At 49.1% G+C, this 21,994-nt stretch overlaps 2 protein-coding genes across 2 annotated transcripts; one reads left to right on the top strand and one right to left on the bottom strand.

Moving 5' to 3' along the window:
- The first annotated feature begins 15,897 nt into the window (after positions 1-15,897).
- Positions 15,898-16,850, top strand: LOC123190097 (polyubiquitin-like). The gene has a single exon (XM_044602672.1). The coding sequence runs from the start codon at positions 15,898-15,900 to the stop codon at positions 16,813-16,815; it is 918 nt and encodes a 305-aa protein (XP_044458607.1). The 3' UTR covers positions 16,816-16,850.
- Positions 16,851-19,530: 2,680 nt separating this feature from the next.
- Positions 19,531-21,774, bottom strand: LOC123190096 (subtilisin-like protease 1). The gene is made up of 2 exons (XM_044602671.1): positions 20,875-21,774; positions 19,531-20,757 (listed from the first exon to the last, which is right to left on the bottom strand). Exons 1-2 carry the CDS (start codon positions 21,772-21,774, stop codon positions 19,531-19,533), a joined length of 2,127 nt encoding a protein of 708 aa, XP_044458606.1.
- Between the last annotated feature and the right edge of the window lie 220 nt (positions 21,775-21,994).

Raw genomic sequence — 21,994 nt, 5'->3', positions numbered from 1 at the left:
CAGGAGATTCATAAACATATTCAACGGTAAACCAAGTTCAGGAAAGTTCTAAAGGTTCCAGATCGCAGATCGAAGTACTCAGGCACGCAGCCTGAAAAAGTTTAACGGTTACAAAAACCACTTGGCATTCTGAGGCAAATTTAAGGTGGGACATAAGAGTTTGTTCACTCCGCGGGAGGAGGGCTGGCAGGCTCGATGAACTCATCCAGGTCGACACCGTCGGCTATCCGAGTGGCTGCAGCGATGAAAGTCTCCATGAAGTTTCGGCAGTGTTGTTTCTGGGTGTTGGCGACCTTGATTGCTGCCAGTTTGTCCTGTCGCACCTCCTTGCAGTGGACACGGACCAAAGACAGAGCCACATCAGCGCCACACCGAGCAACAGGCTTCTTCCACTCCTGCACTCGGTCTGGGATTTCATTGAGTCGAGTCATCAGGGACTCAAGATCATTTTGGAGCATGGCCTCTGGCCAAAGTCCCGGGTCAATCCGAGACATGGCGACCTTCAGTCGAGCCAAGTAGTCCACGGCACTGTCAATGCGAGATTCTAGACGGAGCAGATTCATGGCAGTTTCATCTTTCACAGGAGAGTTGATTGGATCCAAACCTAGTTCGATCCGCCCAGTCTCCTCTTCAAAGTTCTGGCAAAACTCTGCATTCACGATCCAAGGATAAGTCAATTTTCGTACACTGAGTTGACACAAAAAAAATCAGTCGGAACAGAATATGCACCTTCAAGCTTGATGAACAACTTCTTGGCAAGACTTCTCAGATAGCTCTCCAGATCATCCCTCCTGCGAGCAATGCCTTCCATTTTCTCGCCCTGGTCAAGATTCGCCTTCTTCCAGCGCGAGCACTCCCTGTTGGAATCATTCAGAGCGGTCTTCAGCCTGGTGTTCTCTTCTTCCAACTGGCCGACCGAAGCCAGCTTCTGTTCGGCCAGAGCGGTCCGGTCGTCGGCCTCCTTATGAGCAGTAGCCAAATCCTCATCCCTCTTCGCCAGAGCTTCTCTTAGTTTTTCTGCAAAGAAGTAACGATTGACTCAGAAATAGCAGAAGAGTACCCGAGCCTAAAACTGACCAGTCGACAAACTCGTCTTACCAGCGGCGCCGTCTCTGACCTTTTGCAGTTCCGTCCTGGCCAGCTCCAAGTCAAGGTTCAGTTGAATCTGCTGCCTCTCCAAGTCAGCAAAGCAAGCTCCAAGATCACAAGATTTCTGAAGTCAAAGGGGAGAAGTTATTTTACAGGGAAAAACAACAAAGGCAATAAATACTAAGACTACGGTCGATTGCCCGCGGTCCACCATAGTCTCGGGGACTACACCCAGTGGGTGCACTTTGCGTGCCCCCACCGGTTCTGATCCCACTCAACCGGCCCGCCGAAGTCGAGTTCAAAAAAAAGGGCAGGCAGGAAGAGAGAAAGTAGAAATCAGACTACAGTCGACTGCCAGCAGTCCACCGTAGTCTCGGGGACTACACCTAGTGGGTGCACTCAGCGTGCCCCCACCGGTTCTGATCCCACTCGACCCGACCGAGTGGAAGAGACAAACTATACATTCGGCAAAATACAAAGACTACAGTCGACTGCCAGCAGTCCACCGTAGTCTCGGGGACTACACCCAGCGGGTGCACTCAGCGTGCCCCCACTAGTCCAAAAATTCAATCGACGCACCCAGTGGGTGTACAGATGCAAAGATCTTCGAAAATAATCTTCAGGCAGCATATCCTAACAGAACAAGCGGTGACCAACTAACCTGAACGTTGCTCTGGAGAGCCGAGCTGGCATCATAGGCGGCTTGGCTGGCGTTCCGCACCGTCTTCATCTTCTCCATCATAATGCCCGCCTGGCGTATGGCTTCCCTAGCAGCATTCACCTCGTCCTCTGGGACATGATGGGTCGCAAAAACTGAAGGCGGGTCGACAGGGGCCTGAGCAGTCGACGAAGAAGGCAAGGCACTCGATAGCAGCTCAGCGAAGGTAACAGAACCCCGATTGACGTTGCCAGTGTCCTGAACAACTGGTTCCGCCCTCGGCGTCACCTGTAGCGCCTCGCTTGCAGGAGCTCGCCTGTTCTTCCTCGTCAAAGGCCTCTCGGGCTCTTCTTTGTCATCAGAGAGGTCAATAATGTGGGGAGCTGTACAAAGTTCAATTGTCAAAATCACGTCACCCAATAATGCACGTTGCAGTTGAATCGACCGAATAAAGATAGTATGGCAGAAATCATACCCGGGTTAGAAGTGACCGCATCCTCCATCACCTCATCATCATCCCTGTAAGCTGAGGTCCCGGAAGTGGCAGCACTGACAATTCCAAAGTTCGTCCAGTTAAAACAAGAAAAACAAACAGTGCGGAGCGTCGAGTGAATACAAAGAGAGACACTCACGCAGAAGCAACGGGGATATCAATCTTGATCTTCGGCAACGCCTTCCGAGTCTTTGGCTCTGCAACTTTGGGGTGCTTTGACGCCTTCTTAGTCAGGGTTGGCGAAGAGATCCGAGGACGCTTCAAAGACTGACCAACCGGAGCAGTCGCCTTGTCACGGGCACTCGGCCGTTCTTGGTCGAGCTTGGATTGCCTCTCCCTGCGAGGAGGCGACTCGACTTCTTCTCCATCACTTGAGTCGTCGCTTCCTCCATCCCCTTCACCATCGGAAGTCCACTCGCCACTATTGCTGCCACTCGCCTCGCCTTCCAGAACTCGCTCTTGCTCCCCGTTAGGCATTGAATACATCTCAATAATGGCCTGAAAGAAAGCAGGTAAATCAAAGTCAGTCGACGTGATACATGCAGCCACGCAAGTGAATTCGGATTACAAGTAAAACTCAGAATCAGACCTGCTCTGGTGCGTGAGACTGGTCGAATGGAGGGACTCTCCTGGCTCCCCTGGGGTTGTCCTTGTTTCGGTCATGCCCGACAGCCACTTCTCCAGTGTGTCGTCATCGACCTCCTCCGGATGAATCCGAGTGGAGTCCTCAAGACCCGAATACATCCACATCGGATGGTCTCGAGCTTGAAGGGGCCGGATGCGCCGCTGAAGGAAGACCTCCAAGAGATCCATACTGGTGACCCCGTCACGGATAAGCCGGACCACTCTCTCTACCAGCACCTTCACCTGTGCCTTCTCCTCCGGGAGCACCTTCAAAGGGGAGGGTTTTTCCACTCGGTCCATGGTAAAGGGAGGGAGGCCAGTCGATTGCCCTGGCGTCGACTGGTCTTTACAGTAAAACCAAGTCAACTGCCATCTGCAAACTGAATCGGGAAGAATCATGGCCGGAAAGGAGCTTTTCCCTCTTGTCTGGATGCCCAGACCCCCACACATCTGGATCACTCGGGTCCTCTCGTCACTCGGATTGGCCTTTTTCACTGTCTGGGAGCGACAAGTGAAAATATGCTTGAAGAGACCACAGTGAGGCCGACAACCCAGGAAGTTCTCACACAAAGAAATGAAAGCGGCGAGATAAATGATTGAGTTGGGGGTAAAATGGTGGAGTTGTGCCCCAAAGAAGTTCAGAAACCCTTGGAAGAAGGGGTGAGGGGCAGAGAAAATCCACGGTCGACGTGGGTGCCAAGAAGAACACGCTCACCCTCCCGAGGCTGCGGCTCAGATTCCTTCCCCGGAAGCCGCGCCGATGTTGGGAATATGCCCTAGAGGCAATAATAAAAGGATTATTATTATATTTCCTTGTTCATGATTATTGTCTTTTATTCATGCTATAATTGTGTTATCCGGAAATCGTAATACATGTGTGAATACATAGGCACCAACATGTCCCTAGTAAGCCTCTAGTTGACTAGCTCGTTGATCAACAGATAGTCATAGTTTCCTGACTATGGACATTGGATGTCATTGATAAAGAGATCACATCATTAGGAGAATGATGTGATGGACAAGACCCAATCCTAAACATAGCACAAGATCGTATAGTTCGTTTGCTAGAGTTTTTCCAATGTCAAGTATCTTTTCCTTAGACCATGAGATCGTGTAACTCCCGGATACCGTAGGAGTGCTTTGGGTGTACCAAACATCACAACGTAACTGGGTGACTATAAAGGTATACTACGGGTATCTCCGAAAGTGTCTGTTGGGTTGACACGGATCAAGACTGGGATTTGTCACTCCGTATGACGTAGAGGTATCTCTGGGCCCACTCGGTAATGCATCATCATAATGAGCTCAAAGTGACCAAATGTCTGGTCACGGGATCATGCATTATGGTACGAGTAAAGTGACTTGCCGGTAACGAGATTGAACGAGGTATTGGGATACCGACGATCGAATCTTGGGCAAGTAACATACCGATTGACAAAGGGAATTGTATACGAGGTTGCTTGAATCCTCGACATCATGGTTCATCCGATGAGATCATCAAGGAGCATGTGGGAGCCAACATGGGTATCCAGATCCCGTTGTTGGTTATTGACCGGAGAGCCGTCTCGGTCATGTCTACATGTCTCCCGAACCCGTAGGGTCTACACACTTAAGGTTCAGTGATGCTAGGGTTGTAGAGATATGAGTATGCAGTAACCCGAAAGTTGTTCGGAGTCCCGGATGAGATCCCGGACATCACGAGGAGTTCCGGAATGGTCTGGAGGGGAAGAATTATATATAGGAAGTGCAGATTCGGCCATCGGGAGAGTTTCGGGGGTCACCGGTATTGTACCGGGACCACCAAAAGGGTCCCGGGGGTCCACTGGGTGGGGCCACCCATCCCGGAGGGCCCCATGGGCTGAAGTGGGGAAGGGAACCAGCCCATAGTAGGCTGGTGCGCTCCCCCTTTGGGCCCCTCATGCGCCTAGGGTTGGGAACCCTAGGGGAGGGGGCGCCTCCACTTGCCTTGGGGGGCACTCCACCCCCTTGGCCGCCGCCCCCCCTAGGAGATCCCATCTCCGAGGGCCGGCGCACCCCCCTAGGGGGCCTATATAAAGGAGGGGGGAGGGAGGGCAGCCGCACCTGAAGTCTTGGCACCTCCCTCTCCCCTGCTACACCTCTCCCTCTCGCAGAAGCTCGGTGAAGCCCTGCTGCGATCACTGCTACATCCACCACCACGCCGTCGTGCTGCTGGATCTCCGTCAACCTCTCCTCCCCCCTTGCTGGATCAAGAAGGAGGAGACGTCATCCGCTCCATACGTGTGTTGAACGCGGAGGTGCCGTCCGTTCGGCGCTAGGATCTCCGATGATTTGGATCACGACGAGTACGACTCCCTCAACCCCGTTCTCTTGAACGCTTCCACTCGCGATCTACAAAGGTATGTAGATGCACTCCGATCACTCGTTGCTAGATGAACTCATAGATAGATCTTGGTGAAACCGTAGAAATTTTTTTGTTTTCTGCAACGTTCCCCAACAGTGGCATCATGAGCTAGGTCTATGCGTAGTCCTCTTTGCACGAGTAGAACACAATTTGTTGTGGGCATAGATGTTGTCAACTTTCTTGCCGCTACTAGTCTTATTTTTCTTCAGCGGTATTGTGGGATGAAGCGGCTCGGACCGACCTTACACATACGCTTACGTGAGACAGGTTCCACCGACTGACATGCACTAGTTGCATAAGGTGGCTAGCGGGTGTCTGTCTCTCCCACTTTAGTTGGAGCGGATTCGATGAAAAGGGTCCTTATGAAGGGTAAATAGAAGTTGACAAATCACGTTGTGGCTTTTACGTAGGTAAGAAAATGTTCTTGCTAGAACCCTATTGCAGCCACGTAAAACTTGCAACAACAATTAGAGGACGTCTAACTTGTTTTTGCAGCAAGTGTTTTGTGATATGATATGGCCAAAGTTGTGATGAATGATGAATGATATATATGTGATGTATGAGATCATGTTCTTGTAATAGGAATCATGACTTGCATGTTGATAAGTATGACAACCGGCAGGAGCCATAGGAGTTGTCTTTATTTTTGTATGACCTGCGTGTCATTGAGAAACGCCATGTAAATTACTTTACTTTATTGCTAAACGTGTTAGCCATAGTAGTAGAAGTAATAGTTGGCGAGCAACTTCATGGAGACACGATGATGGAGATCATGATGATGGAGATCATGGTGTCATGCCGGTGACAAGATGATCATGGAGCCCCAAGATGGAGATCAAAGGAAGCTATATGATACTGGCCATATCATGTCACTATTATTTGATTGCATGTGATGTTTATCATGTTTTTGCATCTTGTTTACTTAGAACGACGATAGTAAATAAGATGATCCCTCATAATAATTTCAAGAAAGTGTTTCCCCTAACTGTGCACCGTTGCGACAGTTCGTTGTTTTGAAGCACCACGTGATGATCGGGTGTGATAGATTCCAACGTTCACATACAACGGGTGTAAGACAGATTTACACATGCAAAAACTTAGGTTAACTTGACGAGCCTAGCATGTACAGACATGGCCTTGGAACACAAGAGCCCGAAAGGTCGAACATGAGTCGTATGAAAGATACGATCAACATGGAGATGTTCACCGATGATGACTAGTCCGTCTCACGTGATCATCGGACAGGGCCTAGTCGAGTCGGATCATGTTTCACTTAGATGACTAGAGGGATGTCTAATCTGAGTGGGAGTTCATTGAATAATTTGATTAGATGAACTTAATTATCATGAACTTAGTCTAAAATCTTTACAATATGTCTTGTAGATCAAATGGCCCACATTGTCCTCAACTTCAACGCGTTCCTAGAGAAAACCAAGCTGAAAGATGATGGCAGCAACTATACGGACTGGGTTCGGAACCTGAGGATCATCCTCATAGCTGCCAAGAAAGATTATGTCCTAGAAGCACCGCTAGGTGACGCACCCGTCCCACAGAACCAAGACGTTATGAACGCTTGGCAAACACGTGCTGATGATTACTCCCTCGTTCAGTGCGGCATGCTTTACAGCTTAGAACCGGGGCTCCAAAAGCGTTTTGAGAGACACGGAGCATATGAGATGTTTGAAGAGCTGAAAATGGTTTTTCAAACTCATGCCCGGGTCGAGAGATATGAAGTCTCCGACAAGTTCTTCATCTGTAAGATGGAGGAAAACAGTTCTGTCAGTGAGCACATACTCACTATGTCTGGGTTACATAACTGCTTGACTCAGCTGGGAGTTAATCTCCCGGATGACGCGGTCATTGACAGAATCCTTCAGTCGCTTCCACCGAGCTACAAGAGCTTTGTGATGAACTTCAATATGCAGGGGATGAAAAAGACCATTCCTGAGGTATATTCAATGCTGAAATCAGCAGAGGTAGAAGTCAAAAAGGAACATCAAGTGTTGATGGTGAATAAAACCACTAAGTTCAAGAAAGGCAACGGTAAAAAGAACTTCAAGAAGGACGGCAAGGCAGTTGCCGCGCCCGGTAAGCAAGCTGCCGGGAAGAAGCCAAAGAATGGACCCAAGCCCGAGACTGAGTGTTTTTATTGCAAGGGAAGTGGTCACTGGAAGCGGAACTGCCCCAAATACTTAGCGGACAAGAAGGCCGGCAACACGAAAGGTATATGTCATATACATGTAATTGATGTGTACCTTACCAGTACTCGTAGTAGCTCCTGGGTATTTGATACCGGTGCGGTTGCTCACATTTGTAACTCAAAACAGGAGCTGCGGAATAAGCGGAGACTGGCGAAGGACGAGGTCACGATGCGCGTCGGGAATGGTTCCAAGGTCGATGTGATCGCCGTCGGCACGCTACCTCTACATTTACCTACGGGATTAGTTTTAAACCTCAATAATTGTTATTTAGTGCCAGCTTTGAGCATGAACATTGTATCAGGATCTCGTTTAATTCGAGATGGCTACTCATTTAAATCCGAGAATAATGGTTGTTCTATTTATATGAGAGATATGTTTTATGGTCATGCTCCGATGGTGAATGGTTTATTCTTAATGAATCTCGAGCGTAATGCTACATATATTCATAATGTGAATACCAAAAGATGTAAGGTTGATAATGATAGTCCCACATACTTGTGGCACTGCCGCCTTGGTCACATAGGTGTCAAACGCATGAAGAAGCTCCATGCAGATGGACTTTTAGAGTCTCTTGATTATGAATCATTTGACACGTGCGAACCATACCTCATGGGTAAGATGACCAAGACTCCGTTCTCAGGAACAATGGAGCGAGCAACCAACTTATTGGAAATCATACATACTGATGTGTGCGGTCCAATGAGTGTTGAGTCTCGCGGTGGCTATCGTTATGTTCTCACCCTCACTGATGACTTGAGTAGATATGGGTATGTCTACTTAATGAAACACAAGTCTGAGACCTTTGAAAAGTTCAAGGAATTTCAGAGTGAGGTTGAGAATCAACGTGACAGGAAAATCATGTTCTTGCGATCAGATCGTGGGGGAGAATACTTGAGTCACGAATTTGGCACACACTTAAGAAAATGTGGAATAGTTTCACAACTCACGCCGCCTGGAACACCTCAGCGTAATGGTGTGTCCGAACGTCGTAATCGCACTCTATTAGATATGGTGCGATCTATGATGTCTCTTACCGATTTATCGCTATCATTTTGGGGCTATGCTTTAGAGACTGCCGCATTCACTTTAAATAGGGCTCCATCGAAATCCTTTTACACGACACCGTATGAATTATGGTTTGGGAAGAAACCTAAGTTGTCGTTTCTAAAAGTTTGGGGATGCGATGCTTATGTCAAAAAACTTCAACCTGAAAAGCTCGAACCCAAGTCGGAAAAATGCGTCTTCATAGGATACCCTAATGAAACTATTGGGTATACCTTCTACCTCAGATCCGAAGGCAAGATCTTTGTTGCCAAGAATGGATCCTTTGTAGAGAAAGAGTTTCTCTCGAAAGAAGTAAGTGGGAGGAAAGTAGAACTTGACGGAGTATTACCTCTTGAACCGGAAAGTGGCGCAACTCAGGAAAATGTTCCTCAGGTGCCTGCACCGACTAGAGAGGAAGTTAATGATGATGATCATGAAACTTCAGATCAAGTTGCTACTGAACTTCGTAGGTCCACAAGGACACGTTCCGCACCAGAGTGGTACGACAACCCTATCTTGGAAATCATGTTGTTAGACAACGGTGAACCTTCGAACTATGAAGAAGCGATGGCAGGCCCGGATTCCGACAAATGGCTGGAAGCCATGAAATCTGAGATAGGATCCATGTATGAAAACGAAGTATGGACTTTGACTGACTTGCTCGATGATCAGCGAGCCATAGAAAATAAATGGATCTTTAAGAAGAAGACAGACACGGATGGTAATGTAACCATCTATAAAGCTAGGCTTGTCGCTAAGGGTTATCGACAAGTTCAAGGGGTTGACTATGATGAGACTTCCTCTCCCGTAGCAAAGCTGGTGTCCGTCCGAATCATGTTAGCAATTGCTGCATACTATGATTATGAGATATGGCAAATGGACGTCAAAACGGCATTCCTTAACGGTTATCTTAAGGAAGAACTATATATGATGCAGCCGGAAGGTTTTGTCGACCCTAAGAATGCTAACAAGGTATGCAAGCTCCAGCGATCCATTTATGGGCTGGTGCAAGCATCTCGGAGTTGGAACATTTGCTTTGATGAGATGATCAAAGCGTTTGGGTTTATGCAGACTTATGAAGAAGCCTGCGTTTACAAGAAAGTGAGTGGGAGCTCTGTAGCATTTCTCATATTATATGTAGATGACATACTTTTGATGGGAAATGATGTAGAACTTTTGGACAACATTAAGGCCTACTTGAATAAGAGTTTTTCAATGAAGGACCTTGGAGAAGATGCTTATATATTAGGCATCAAGATCTATAGAGATAGATCAAGACGCCTCATAGGTCTTTCACAAAGCACACACCTTGATAAGATATTGAAGAAGTTCAATATGGATCAGTCTAAGAAGGGGTTCTTGCCTGTGTTGCAAGGTATGAAATTGAGCTCAGCTCAATGTCCGACCACGGCAGAAGATATAGAAGAGATGAGTGTCATCCCCTATGCCTCAGCCATAGGGTCTATTATGTATGCCATGCTGTGTACCAGACCTGATGTAAACCTTGCCGTAAGTTTGGTAGGAAGGTACCAAAGTAATCCCGGCAAGGAACACTGGACAGCGGTCAAGAATATCCTAAAGTACCTGAAAAGGACTAAGGACATGTTTATCGTTTATGGAGGTGACGAAGAGCTCGTCGTAAAGGGTTACGTCGACGTTAGCTTCGACACAGATCTGGATGACTCTAAGTCACAAACCGGATACGTGTATATGTTGAATGGTGGAGCAGTAAGCTGGTGGAGCAGTAAGCTGGTGCAGCTGCAAGCAGAGCGTCGTGGCGGGATCTACATGTGAAGCGGAGTACATGGCAGCCTCGGAGGCAGTGCATGAAGCAATTTGGGTGAAGGAGTTCATCACCGACCTAGGAGTCATACCCAATGCATCGGGGCTGATCAAACTCTTCTGTGACAACACTGGAGCTATTGCACTTGCCAAGGAGCCCAGGTTTCACAAAAAGACCAGGCACATCAAGCGTCGCTTCAACTCCATTCGTGAAAATGTTCAAGATGGAGACATAGATATTTGTAAAGTACATACGGATCTGAATGTCGCAGATCCGTTGACTAAACCTCTCCCTAGGGCAAAGCATGATCAACACCAGAACTCTATGGGTGTTCGATTCATCACAATGTAACTAGATTATTGACTCTAGTGCAAGTGGGAGACTGTTGGGAATATGCCCTAGAGGCAATAATAAAAGGATTGTTATTATATTTCCTTGTTTATGATAATTGTCTTTTATTCATGCTATAATTGTGTTATCCGGAAATCGTAATACATGTGTGAATACATAGGCACCAACATGTCCCTAGTAAGCCTCTAGTTGACTAGCTCGTTGATCAACAGATAGTCATGGTTTCCTGACTATGGACATTGGATGTCATTGATAACAAGATCACATCATTAGGAGAATGATGTGATGGACAAGACCCAATCCTAAACATAGCACAAGATCGTATAGTTCGTTTGCTAGAGTTTTTCCAATGTCAAGTATCTTTTCCTTAGACCATGAGATCGTGTAACTCCTGGATACCGTAGGAGTGCTTTGGGTGTACCAAACGTCACAACGTAACTGGATGACTATAAAGGTTTACTACAAGTATCTCCGAAAGTGTCTGTTGGGTTGACATGGATCAAGACTGGGATTTGTCACTCCGTATGGCGGAGAGGTATCTCTGGGCCCACTCGGTAATGCATCATCATAATGAGCTCAAAGTGACCAAATGTCTGGTCATGGGATCATGCATTACGGTACGAGTAAAGTGACTTGCCGGTAACGAGATTGAACGAGGTATTGGGATACCGACGATCGAATCTCGGGCAAGTAACATACCGATTGACAAAGGGAATTATATATGGGGTTGCTTGAATCCTCGACATCGTGGTTCATCCGATGAGATCATCAAGGAGCATGTGGGAGCCAACATGGGTATCCAGATCCCGCTGTTGGTTGTTGACCGGAGAGCCGTCTCGGTCATGTCTACATGTCTCCCAAACCCGTAGGGTCTACACACTTAAGGTTCAATGACGCTAGGGTTGTAGAGATATGAGTATGCAGTAACCTGAAAGTTGTTCGGAGTCCCGGATGAGATCCCGGACGTCACGAGGAGTTCCGGAATGGTCCGGAGGTGAAGAATTATATATAGGAAGTGCAGATTCGGCCATCGGGAGAGTTTCGGGGGTCACCGGTATTGTACCGGGACCACCGGAAGGGTCCCGGGGGTCCACCGGGTGGGGCCACCCATCCCGGAGGGCCCCATGGGCTGAAGTGGGGAAGGGAACCTGCCCATAGTGGGCTGGTGCGCCCCCTCCTTTGGGCCCCCCATGCGCCTAGGGTTGGGAACCCTAGGGGAGGGGCGCCTCCACTTGCCTTGGGGGGCACTCCACCCCCTTGGCCGCCGCCCCCCTAGGATATCCCTTCTCCGAGGGCTGGCGCACCCCCCTAGGGGGCCTATATAAAGGAGGGGGGAGGGAGGGCAGCCGCACCTGAAGTCTTGGCGCCTCCCTCTCCCCTGCTACACCTCTCCCTCTCGCAGAAGCTCGGCGAAGCCCTGCTGCGATCACTGCTGCATCCACCACCACGCCGTCGTGCTGCTGGATCTCCGTCAACCTCTCCTCCCCCCTTGCTGGATCAAGAAGGAGGAGACGTCATCCGCTCCGTACGTGTGTTGAACGTGGAGGTGCCGTCCGTTCGGCGCTAGGATCTCTGGTGATTTGGATCACGACGAGTACGACTCCCTCAACCCCGTTCTCTTGAACGCTTCCGCTCGCGATCTACAAAGGTATGTAGATGCACTCCGATCACTCATTGCTAGATGAACTCATAGATAGATCTTGGTGAAACCGTAGATTTTTTTTGTTTTCTGCAACGTTCCCCAACAGCCGAGTCATAGGGGATCAGCCCCCCTTCGGCCAAGTCGTCGAGGTCTTCTTGGGAGATCCTCGAGTGGATCCAGTCGCCCTGGATCCAGCCCCTCGGCAGGCCAGACCGCGAGGAAGATCCGCCCCGGCTGGTCGCCTTCCCCTTCGACCTCGCCGTCGCCTTCTTGGCCCAGTCCAGAGCCGTTGTCTTCTCCTTCCCCATTGTCACCGGCGAAACGCGTGCGGTGCGGTGGCGCTAGGGCGAGAGCGAGGGCAGCGGAGGGGCGTGAGGAAGAGAAGAAGTAATGAGGTGCGCTGTTCGGGAGACTCCGGTCCGACGCTTTATATCAGGCCGCTCCCGAGTGGCTGACGGGTAGGCCCAGGTGGCTCTATGAAATCCCGTAACGACTGTGCGCGCGATACATGGCGAAAAAGGTGGCGCGGGGATCGAGGCGGCTCCGCTCTATCCCATCCGATTACTGCGGCCTTCCCTGTCCCGCGCGCTTCCCCAAAATTCGGATCCCACGAAATCTGCGCGCAGCAAACAACTTGTCAGACCAAAGATCTCGTCCACACCATCACTCGGAGCCTTACAAGTAAAGAAACCCACTCAACGAGGAATTAAGAATGGATCAAGGCGACTGAAAAGGAAGTTGCTGTCATCACTCAGGTCCGTTGGTCTGAACCTAGATATGCTCACGGCATGAAAAAAGAGTCAGAGAGGTTCTCAACTCCTTCCGCACTCAAACCTCGATCCATTCGGGGGCTAATGATGAAGCTATGTACCTAGGGTAGGGTCATGGACCTGTCCTACCTACCCTACCCAAGGACATCTCTAGAAGAAATCACCTTTCAATCAGCTTGAAGGTGTCCCACTCGACAGACTCGAAGACACTCGACCAAGAAGCAATCACTTGACGAAGACCAAACCACTCGACGGCCAGGAGACCTAAAGTCACTCCGCACGCTAACGGTCGGTCATTAAATAGCTTTTATGGTCATCATAGCACTTTATTACCAGCGTTACCAGTAACGCCCCGCCTTAATGTACATTGAACCCTTGGCAACGTGGGCTGGCCGGGGTCCTGGCGCACTCTATATAAGCCACCCCCTCCTCCGAGACAGGGGTTCGCACCTCTGTAACTCATACACACATAATTCAGTCGACCGCCTCCGGGCTCCGAGACGTAGGGCTATTACTTCCTCCGAGAGGGGCCTGAACTCGTAAACCTTGTGTGCTTACAACTTCTTCATAGCTAGGATCTAGCCTCTCCATACGTACCCCCCTACACTACTGTCAGACTTAGAACCACGACAGCTTGCGCATAGCACAGCAACAGTCGGAATTTTGAGTAGCAAAATCCTCAGGGCTATCATGTTCCTCACTGTGTAGGAAATCCGCACTGGCGAATTCCTAACTCCTCAGTCAGAACAAATTCCTCAGAGACCAGAAGAACTTCGTCTCTGTCGCTGAAGAATATGACTGGACTGTATGAGATTTCCAATGGCTTCACTCGAAGGGATTGTTAGGTGTAGAATTTTGAGTTGAGCATCACATGGAAATTTTTCCTTAGTATTTCCTCGACCCCCTTTAACAGTACGGTGTTTCCTATGACTCAAGAAAGAGAAAATGAAACTACGAAAACAAAAGTCTTCACGCTTCATGTTCCTTTAATGAATACCAAGTCTTCAAGGTCACACCAATTTCTTCACTTTCAAAGTCTTCAGAAAGTCTTCAGAAATCCAAAGTCTTCAGTCGAAGAACTTTATTTTTAGGGGTCGACTTTCTCTATAAATATCAAACTCCTCATAGACTTATAGACCTGTGTACACTCACAAACGCATTAGTCCCTTAACTTATAAGTCTTCAATACACCAAAATCACTAAGGGGCACTAGATGCACTTACAATTACACGCATGCACAAGATTGCAGCAAAGAGTCACGAGTGTGACCAATTAAACCTATACAGCAAGTATTAAAAAGTTGCTAGTACGAAGAAACATCATCTATTTTTGCTTTGATTACTGTTGGTGGCCTCATATTGATGCAAAATGTATTTTTGATAATGGCCTTGTATAAGGGAATGGAGGGAGTAGCAAAATTCACAACGAAACACGTCAACTACTACTACAATTGCGAAACCTGTAGTTCGAGGATATATTTGCCCCAAAATTCACTAGTAAAATCCAAACCCTGTAACTTTCAAGACCTCTTTTTTCCTTAATTTATTTTTCTACCACAAAAGAAACATGAGTTGCCTGCATTTTTTTCTACGTGGTTGCCTACACAACTTTCCCAAAAGCTTTGACAAGATTGAAGATCAGCTAAAAAACAACAACGTCGGGCAACCTACAACACTCTGTAGATGCTTAAAATCCAAGCATAAACTAGAATAGTAATTTCAAGAGAGGGGTTTCCCTGTGTTTCCACCAAGAGTTGCCTAGAAATCATTCCAGACTTGCCTTCACATCATTCCAACTTGCCCAAAAAACACATTATTTTGCATGCATAATGCCTCAGTAGTTCTTTTTTTGCAGTTTCAAAAGCATTAACTGCCATGTTGTTGTATATTCCCTCATTGATAAACCCTTCGTTCCATAGGCTTTTGTAAAAGTGAAGGTGTTTGAGAGGGCACATCAAGATAGAAGCTCACCTCTCAGGTCCATGGCCTCCAAAATGGGGGCAATAGTTGTGGCAATGGAGGAGAGGACAGATGGAGAAGGGCATGCCAAGGGGGAGGTTTGGGAGTCTGCGACTGGGAAGGGGAAGGAGGATTTGCTGCATCGGCGTGACCAGCAGTTACGATTGTGACAGACTCGTCCCTGGGGGCCATGTGCGTGAGGCATTTCTTTCCTTTTTTGGTTTGCTAGCTCTATCCAGAGAGACTCGTCCTTGGGGGCCATGTGCATGTAGATTGATAGATTGAAGGGGCAGATCTGTTCGTGTTCTCAGTCAATTAATTCCTTATTAAGCCGTATAGGCTCGTATGCATGATTTCTCTGGTAGTTCGTCCGCTCCTGCGTGATAGATTTGCGTAACTCTTTATCATTGAATAAAATGGTAGCCGCATAATCTGCCTCGTGATCATATTCTTGTTCTACCGAGATAGTCCTAACCTAGGCTTAGGGTTGTTAGTTGATTTTCCTCTGAAAAAGGTAGGCTTCTTCCTTTGCCTGATATAAGCATGTCCGACTGCTATGTGGAACCCTTGAGATAATTAATTTTCAGTTTTTTTGGTGCATCTGCATGCACGTACCGTCTGTTACGTTCTGATTATTATCTACCATCTGTAGATTGATTGTTCTTGGAAGTAAATTATGTCTGACACCTACGTGGAATCATAATCTTTAGTTTTTTGTGGTCACGAGCATGCACAAACTGTATGTTAGTTTCTCTCTTAAGTCAAAAAATATGCTACTGCTGTTTGTGTAATCTCTACGGCGTGATATAGAAGCTTTATCTATGTTTTAATATTTGTCATATTAGTTTGCTCGGTCTGCTTCTTGAGCCTAACCATTCTGTTTTGGGATTCTTCTTTGCAGATGCAGATCTTCGTGAAGACCCTCGCCGGAAAGACCATCACCCTCGAGGTTGAGAGCTCTGACACCATCGACAATGTCAAGGCCAAGATCCAGGACAAGGAGGGCATTCCTCCAGACCAGCAGCGTCTCATCTTCGCTGGCAAGCAGCTGGAGGATGGTCGCACCCTCGCTGACTACAACATCCGGAAGGAGTCCACCCTCCACCTTGTCCTCTGCCTTCGGGGAGGCATGCAGATCTTTGTGAAGACCCTCACTAGCAAGACCATCACCCTTGAGGTTGAGAGCTCTGACACCATCGACAATGTCAAGGCCAAGATCCAGGACAAGGAGGGCATTCCTCCGGACCAGCAGCATCTCATCTTTGCTGGCAAGCAGCTAGAGGATGGCCGCACCCTCGCTGACTACAACATCCAGAAGGAGTCCACCCTCCACCTTGTCCTCCGCCTTCGGGGAGGCATGCAGATCTTCGTGAAGACCCTCACTGCCAAGACCATCACCCTTGAGGTTGAGAGCTCCGACACCATCGACGATGTCAAGGCCAAGAGCCAGGACAAGGAGGGCATTCCTCCAGACCAACAACGTCTCATCTTTGCTGGCAAGCAGCTGGAGGATGGCCGCACCCTCGCTGACTACAACATCCAGAAGGAGTCCACCCTTCACCTTGTCCTGCGTCTTCGTGGTGGCATGCAAATCTTCGTGAAGACCCTGACGGGGAAGACCATCACTCTGGAGGTTGAGAGCTCTGACACCATTGACAATGTCAAGGCCAAGATCCAGGACAAGGAGAGCATTCCCCCGGACCAGCAGCGCCTGATCTTCGCCGGCAAGCAGCTGGAGGATGGACGCACCCTTGCGGACTACAACATTCAGAAGGAGTCCACCCTCCACCTTGTGCTCCGCCTCCGTGGTGGTCAGTAATTGCCCTGGCGTTGGACCTGCTGGTTTATGCATGGTCGTTCGTTGTGTCTGTTTCATTTGAACTATTTCATCGTTCGCATCAGTCTTATGTTGGTTTAATGAACTATCGAGTCACTGTTATGTGTTTGGTTTACGAAGTTGCTGGTACAGTAACATCTAAGTAATGGATAAGTGAACTTTCGGGTAAATCTTGTGCTTGAGTTGCTTGTTTGGCAATGATCTTACTATTCCTTCTCTGATTTATTTCTGTTCATTGCTTGCGCTGGAATTGCTTGCTTGATCCTACTCGTTAGCTGTACGATTTGGATGATGCAATTTATTCCTAAACTTGGATACTGCTGCCGATTATTTCTTGAAATCCTTCTGGATCTATTTTGTGGCATCCCTGCTGCGTTAATGTAACCTTCCAATTTTTGCAGCGTGTCTGGTAAAGAATTAAACTTCTAACGTGTACTGCATCGAGATTATTCTCATTCAAAATTCGAATTGTTGTTATTGCATCGGTTGATACTAAACAATAGGCCGCTCCCTTAAAAGTAACAGGAAATTCAAAATTAAATACAACCAAACTTTTCAAATAAATATGCATTGCAAATTTCTCATGCTGTTTGATTCTATTTTCAATCAAATGCAACTGGCAGAATTAGCTTAACTGGGCTATAATCTGGCAGACTTAGAAGTATATACAGCCAGTGAGAATAAATGTTCCAAGTCTAAGCGCAAACAAAAGGGGATGATGAAGCGGCATGAGAAAATACAAATCGGAATTGCACATTGGAATCGCAACTTGAACACCTATGTTTGAGTTCTGAAAATTCATTCTGCAGAGGGGTCCAAACCGTGTACTCTTTTAAGACATGGATAGCAAGAAAGAATACTAATTGGAGATGATTGAGTTGAGCTTATACCTGAAGCGGGAATGCCAACTATCATGGCCTTGTTTTGAAATCTAATAAGTGTATGGATGTTCAGAGGGATTTGATACAGCAGACGTCTAGAAGAAAACACGAACCATTGTCCTATTCATAAATTTTCATGAATGCGGGATCGATCAAATTCAGTTTGCATGAACCATTTCAAATTGCAGTTTTTGATGTTCTAAGTTATTTTCTAGAGAAGAAATCACCTGAGATGAACGACAAACCAAATCAAAGATCGGTTGTTGACCTGCTCGATCTAGATCGTCAGCTCATGCCTTTGCTCGATCGAGAGATCGGGGGGGGGGGGGGGGGGGGGGGGGGGGGGGGGAGAGAGAGGTACCGACGTCGGAAGGAGCCTGCTCAGATCTGTGGTCGTCTTCGACAGCAGCCCCACCCGGTTATTCTTCTTCCACTTCTTCGCCGCACAACCCTCGCTGCTTTGTGTACCATTGACATCAAGCGTACGATGGGAGTATAAGAACGAGCGGCATCTGCGGGGACGGAGTGCGGCAGGAGACGACCCGTGCGGAGGAGCAACCTGAGTTGGTTGCATGGGAGGGATATTCAATTGGCGGGTAGGGAGGAATTAGAGTGGAATGATTGATTAGTGGGATGCAAGTGCGCTCAATGTGGTTGGTGGCTTGGTGCTTAACATTGGGATGTTTTCGACTGTCAGATAGTGTGGATAGACGGTCGAGATTGTTTGGATCTGCCATCACTCGTGCTTTCAATACATATATATAACATAAGTGAAAATTAAACTTTACCTCTTATATTGATCAGTGACTCCTCCACGTTTCGGAGTCGAACATGCCAAAGAGATGGAGAAGATGTACCTGGCATGCGGGAAGCTTTGTTGTTTGGCTCCAGCCGTGCCATCTTATTCCAGTTGCTTTATGCTTAGTAATGTCATCTTTTCCTGAAAGATTGTGCCTACATGCTTAGTAGTACTCCCTCTAAAGTTAGTATAAAATTATGTCATCTATTTTAAAACAGAGGGAGTAATTTTTTGGGGCATTTATTGTGCTTAGTGATTTTAACAACCCAGAAAAAGTAAAAAATTAAATTGACGGGCTGTTGTAGGCCAGCTTCAGCTTTTGCATTGCTGTCCACCAAAAGGCAAAAGGCCTGCAAGGAGGCCTAGCACCCGGCCGGCCTGGCCAACGATTTGACGTGAACGCGGGCCAATATCAAAGCTGCAAACCTGAGCTTGTGACCAGCCTTTTTCAAAAGGTAATTTGGGATTATTACTTAACATAACATGATTGTCTCAAAAAAACTTAACATAACATGATTCCCTTAAAAAAAATCTTAACATGAAGTCCACACGATATTGTCAACCAAAATACATCCGTGCCAAATCAGTGCAAGTCGCAACTGTTGGTGTTTTCAAAGTTTTGTTTTGTGAACCTCACTACGCAGTTGTCAGAAAATGTTTTTCCCCGTTGATTTTTTCTTGATTTTTTTTAAAAGGTAAGACTGAATATCCAAAAGTATTTTTTCTTGATTTAAAAAAAGGCAAAACTGAATATTCAAACTAGGGTTTGAGATGAGATCGTGTTGTTGAAGATGTTGATGAAGATTGACCTTCCAAAGATGATAGGGTTGTTGGTGATGACGATGGCTTCGATTTCCTCCTTCCGGAGGGAATTTTCCCCGGCAGAATCGCTTCACAGGAGGGCAAAAGTGCCCCTGCCCAAATTCGGCCTCGAGACGGCGGCGTTCCTCCTGAAAGTCCTCTCTTTATTCTGCTCTTGGATCCTTCCATCTCTCATGCCGAAAATCAAGTATGTGATCAAGCAAAGGTGACAGAGATTGGGCTCCGTACGGTGTGCTTCTCGGACACCCACCGCAGTGCACCCTGCACCGCCCTCGTAGCACTCTGCCTCGGCCACAAGTATACCGAGAAAGTCAGCTCCTGGCCCTCCTCGACGAAATCAAGCTCCCTCGGAAATACGTCCATGCTTACGGCGCTGCTCGGCATGTCGATCGCCGCGTAGTACACCGAAGGCACCTCCCCGACGTTCTTCACCTTGCGCCTGACGACCACGGGCGCAGTTGAATTCCAGGAAGCTGGGAAAGCGACCGAGATCGAAGGGTAATTCAGCAGGCGGTCGCTGATGACGACGGTGGTCAAGCAGTCAATCGGCCGGCGCGCGATCACCGAGACCTGCTGGCTCGTGTACATGCTACAGAGGTAGCCGACGTAATCCTCGGGGGTGATGTCGTAGACTAGGCCAGGGTCAGCAGCCTTCATTGGGTTGACGTGTCCGGCGCCGGTGGCGAAGAGGTTGGCCACCACACGCTGCTCGTTGAGTATGGGATTGCCGGAGCGGTCGGTGATGTCGGTTGTCGTCATCATTGCCGACTTGATCGCCGCCGGTGACCAGTCCGGGCGCTTGCTCTTGATCAAAGCGGCGATGCCGGCAAGGTGCGGTGTGGACATGGATGTGCCGGAGATGATGTTGAAGGTCGGCCCAGGGAGGACCGGCGCCGACGGTGGGCCGACCTGAAACGGCCATGCCGCGAGCACGTTCACTCCGGGGCCCGTGATGTCGGGCTTCAGAATGCCAGTGCTCTGACGGTTAGGCCCCCGAGACGAGAAGAACACGATCGACGGAGCAGGTGACGTGCCGAGTAATGTACCCCTGAAGCCCATACGCGCCATCGGGTTCGCCGTGGAGTTAAGGTAGGATTTGATGGCTGCGGTCGCGAGGTAGTCGACGCTCGACGCCGGGAGGATGTTCTCCTGGGCTAACTTGTCGTACCCTCGGAAAAACGGGCTCGCCAAGATCATGGCGACGCCGCCGGCACTCTCCACCACCTCACCTTGGTTGATCACCGAGATGTTTTTCGTGAGTTCACACAGCACTATCTTGCCCTTGACGTCGAAGCCGTCCAGACTGCCGTTTCCGCAGAACTCGGCGAATGGCTTCCCACTCGCGCCCGCATAGACCAACGGGCAGAAGCCAACGTTTGGCTGGTATAGCGACTCGCCGTGGAAATACGCACCGTTCCCCAGCTGCACGGTCGAACGAATCGAGCGGTCCATGGTACTCGCGGCGACGGTGAGCATCCATGGAGCCTCGTTTATCACGGTGCTCTCTCCCGGGCCGGAGTTGCCAGCAGCCATGCTCACAAAAATGCCCTTCTCCATGGCGCCGAACGTCCCGACGGCCATAGGGTTTAGGTGAAAGGGCACCGAGGGCCCGCCGAGAGACATGGAGATGACGTCGCAGCCGTCGCCCACGGCGGCGTCAATGCCAGCCAGTATGTCGGCATCCTCGCAGTCTACAAAAACTTTTCCGTAGCACACCTTGTACATGGCGATGTGCGCGCGGACTGCCATCCCGGCGGCGGTGCCCCATGCGTGGCCGAGCACGTTAGCGCCCGGCACGACCGCCCCAGCGGCGGTGCTTGCCGTGTGAGTCCCGTGCCCAAACTCATCGACCGGCGGCACCCGCGCGGAAGTGCCGTTCGGGCCGTTGAGGGCGGCGACCATGTTGCGCGCGCCGATGAGCTTATTGTTGCACGAGGTGCCGCTGAAGTCGCAGCGCCCCTTCCACTTGGCCGGCGGCGGCGGCATGCCTTCGTCGCTGAAGGACGGGTGGTCCGGGAAGATGCCGGTGTCGATCACACCGACGATGACCCCGGCGCCGAACTCCGACGTGTAGTTCCGCCGCCCCTGCTCGACGTTCAGCCCCAGGAACTCGGGCGTGTGCGTCGTCAGCGTCGTGTACGTCCGGGCACGGGTCGCGCTGAGGAACCCCGGCATGGCGGACAACGCCTCAAGCTCACGCCGCGTCAGCCGGGCCGCGAACCCGCTCGCGACGTGGTGGTACGCGTGCACGAGCCGGCCATGGTCCGGGAGGAACGAGTGGTACCACGCCTTCCGGCCGTCCGCGGTGCCGAACACGCGGTTCTCCTCTGCTTGCACGTGGACGATGTACGTGCTAAGCTCGCCGCCGGTTGCCTCGGCAGCGATCGCGAGGAGAAGGAACGGAAGAAGAGAGAGCAAGGATAGCCTTGTGGTTTCCATGGCTTTTCTTGCTTGAGATGTTGTTCGTGTGTGAGCATATATACTACGTACGTGCTAGGATCCTGTCACAGTGTCCAATAGATTGCTCCAAATGCCAGCTTTGTGAATGCGATGCCTGGTTAACCAACGAAATGGGGGCGATACGAACAATGGGCGTTGATTATTTTGCATGCGAATCGGGAGTGGGGCTGCAGGCTGGCAGCCTCCCTTGACGTTTACC

The sequence above is a fragment of the Triticum aestivum genome, chromosome 2A (assembly GCF_018294505.1).
Source record: "Triticum aestivum cultivar Chinese Spring chromosome 2A, IWGSC CS RefSeq v2.1, whole genome shotgun sequence".
NCBI lineage: Eukaryota > Viridiplantae > Streptophyta > Magnoliopsida > Poales > Poaceae > Triticum > Triticum aestivum.
The sequence above is the reverse complement of the archived record's forward strand: the minus strand, read 5'-3'. Positions and strand labels throughout refer to the sequence as shown.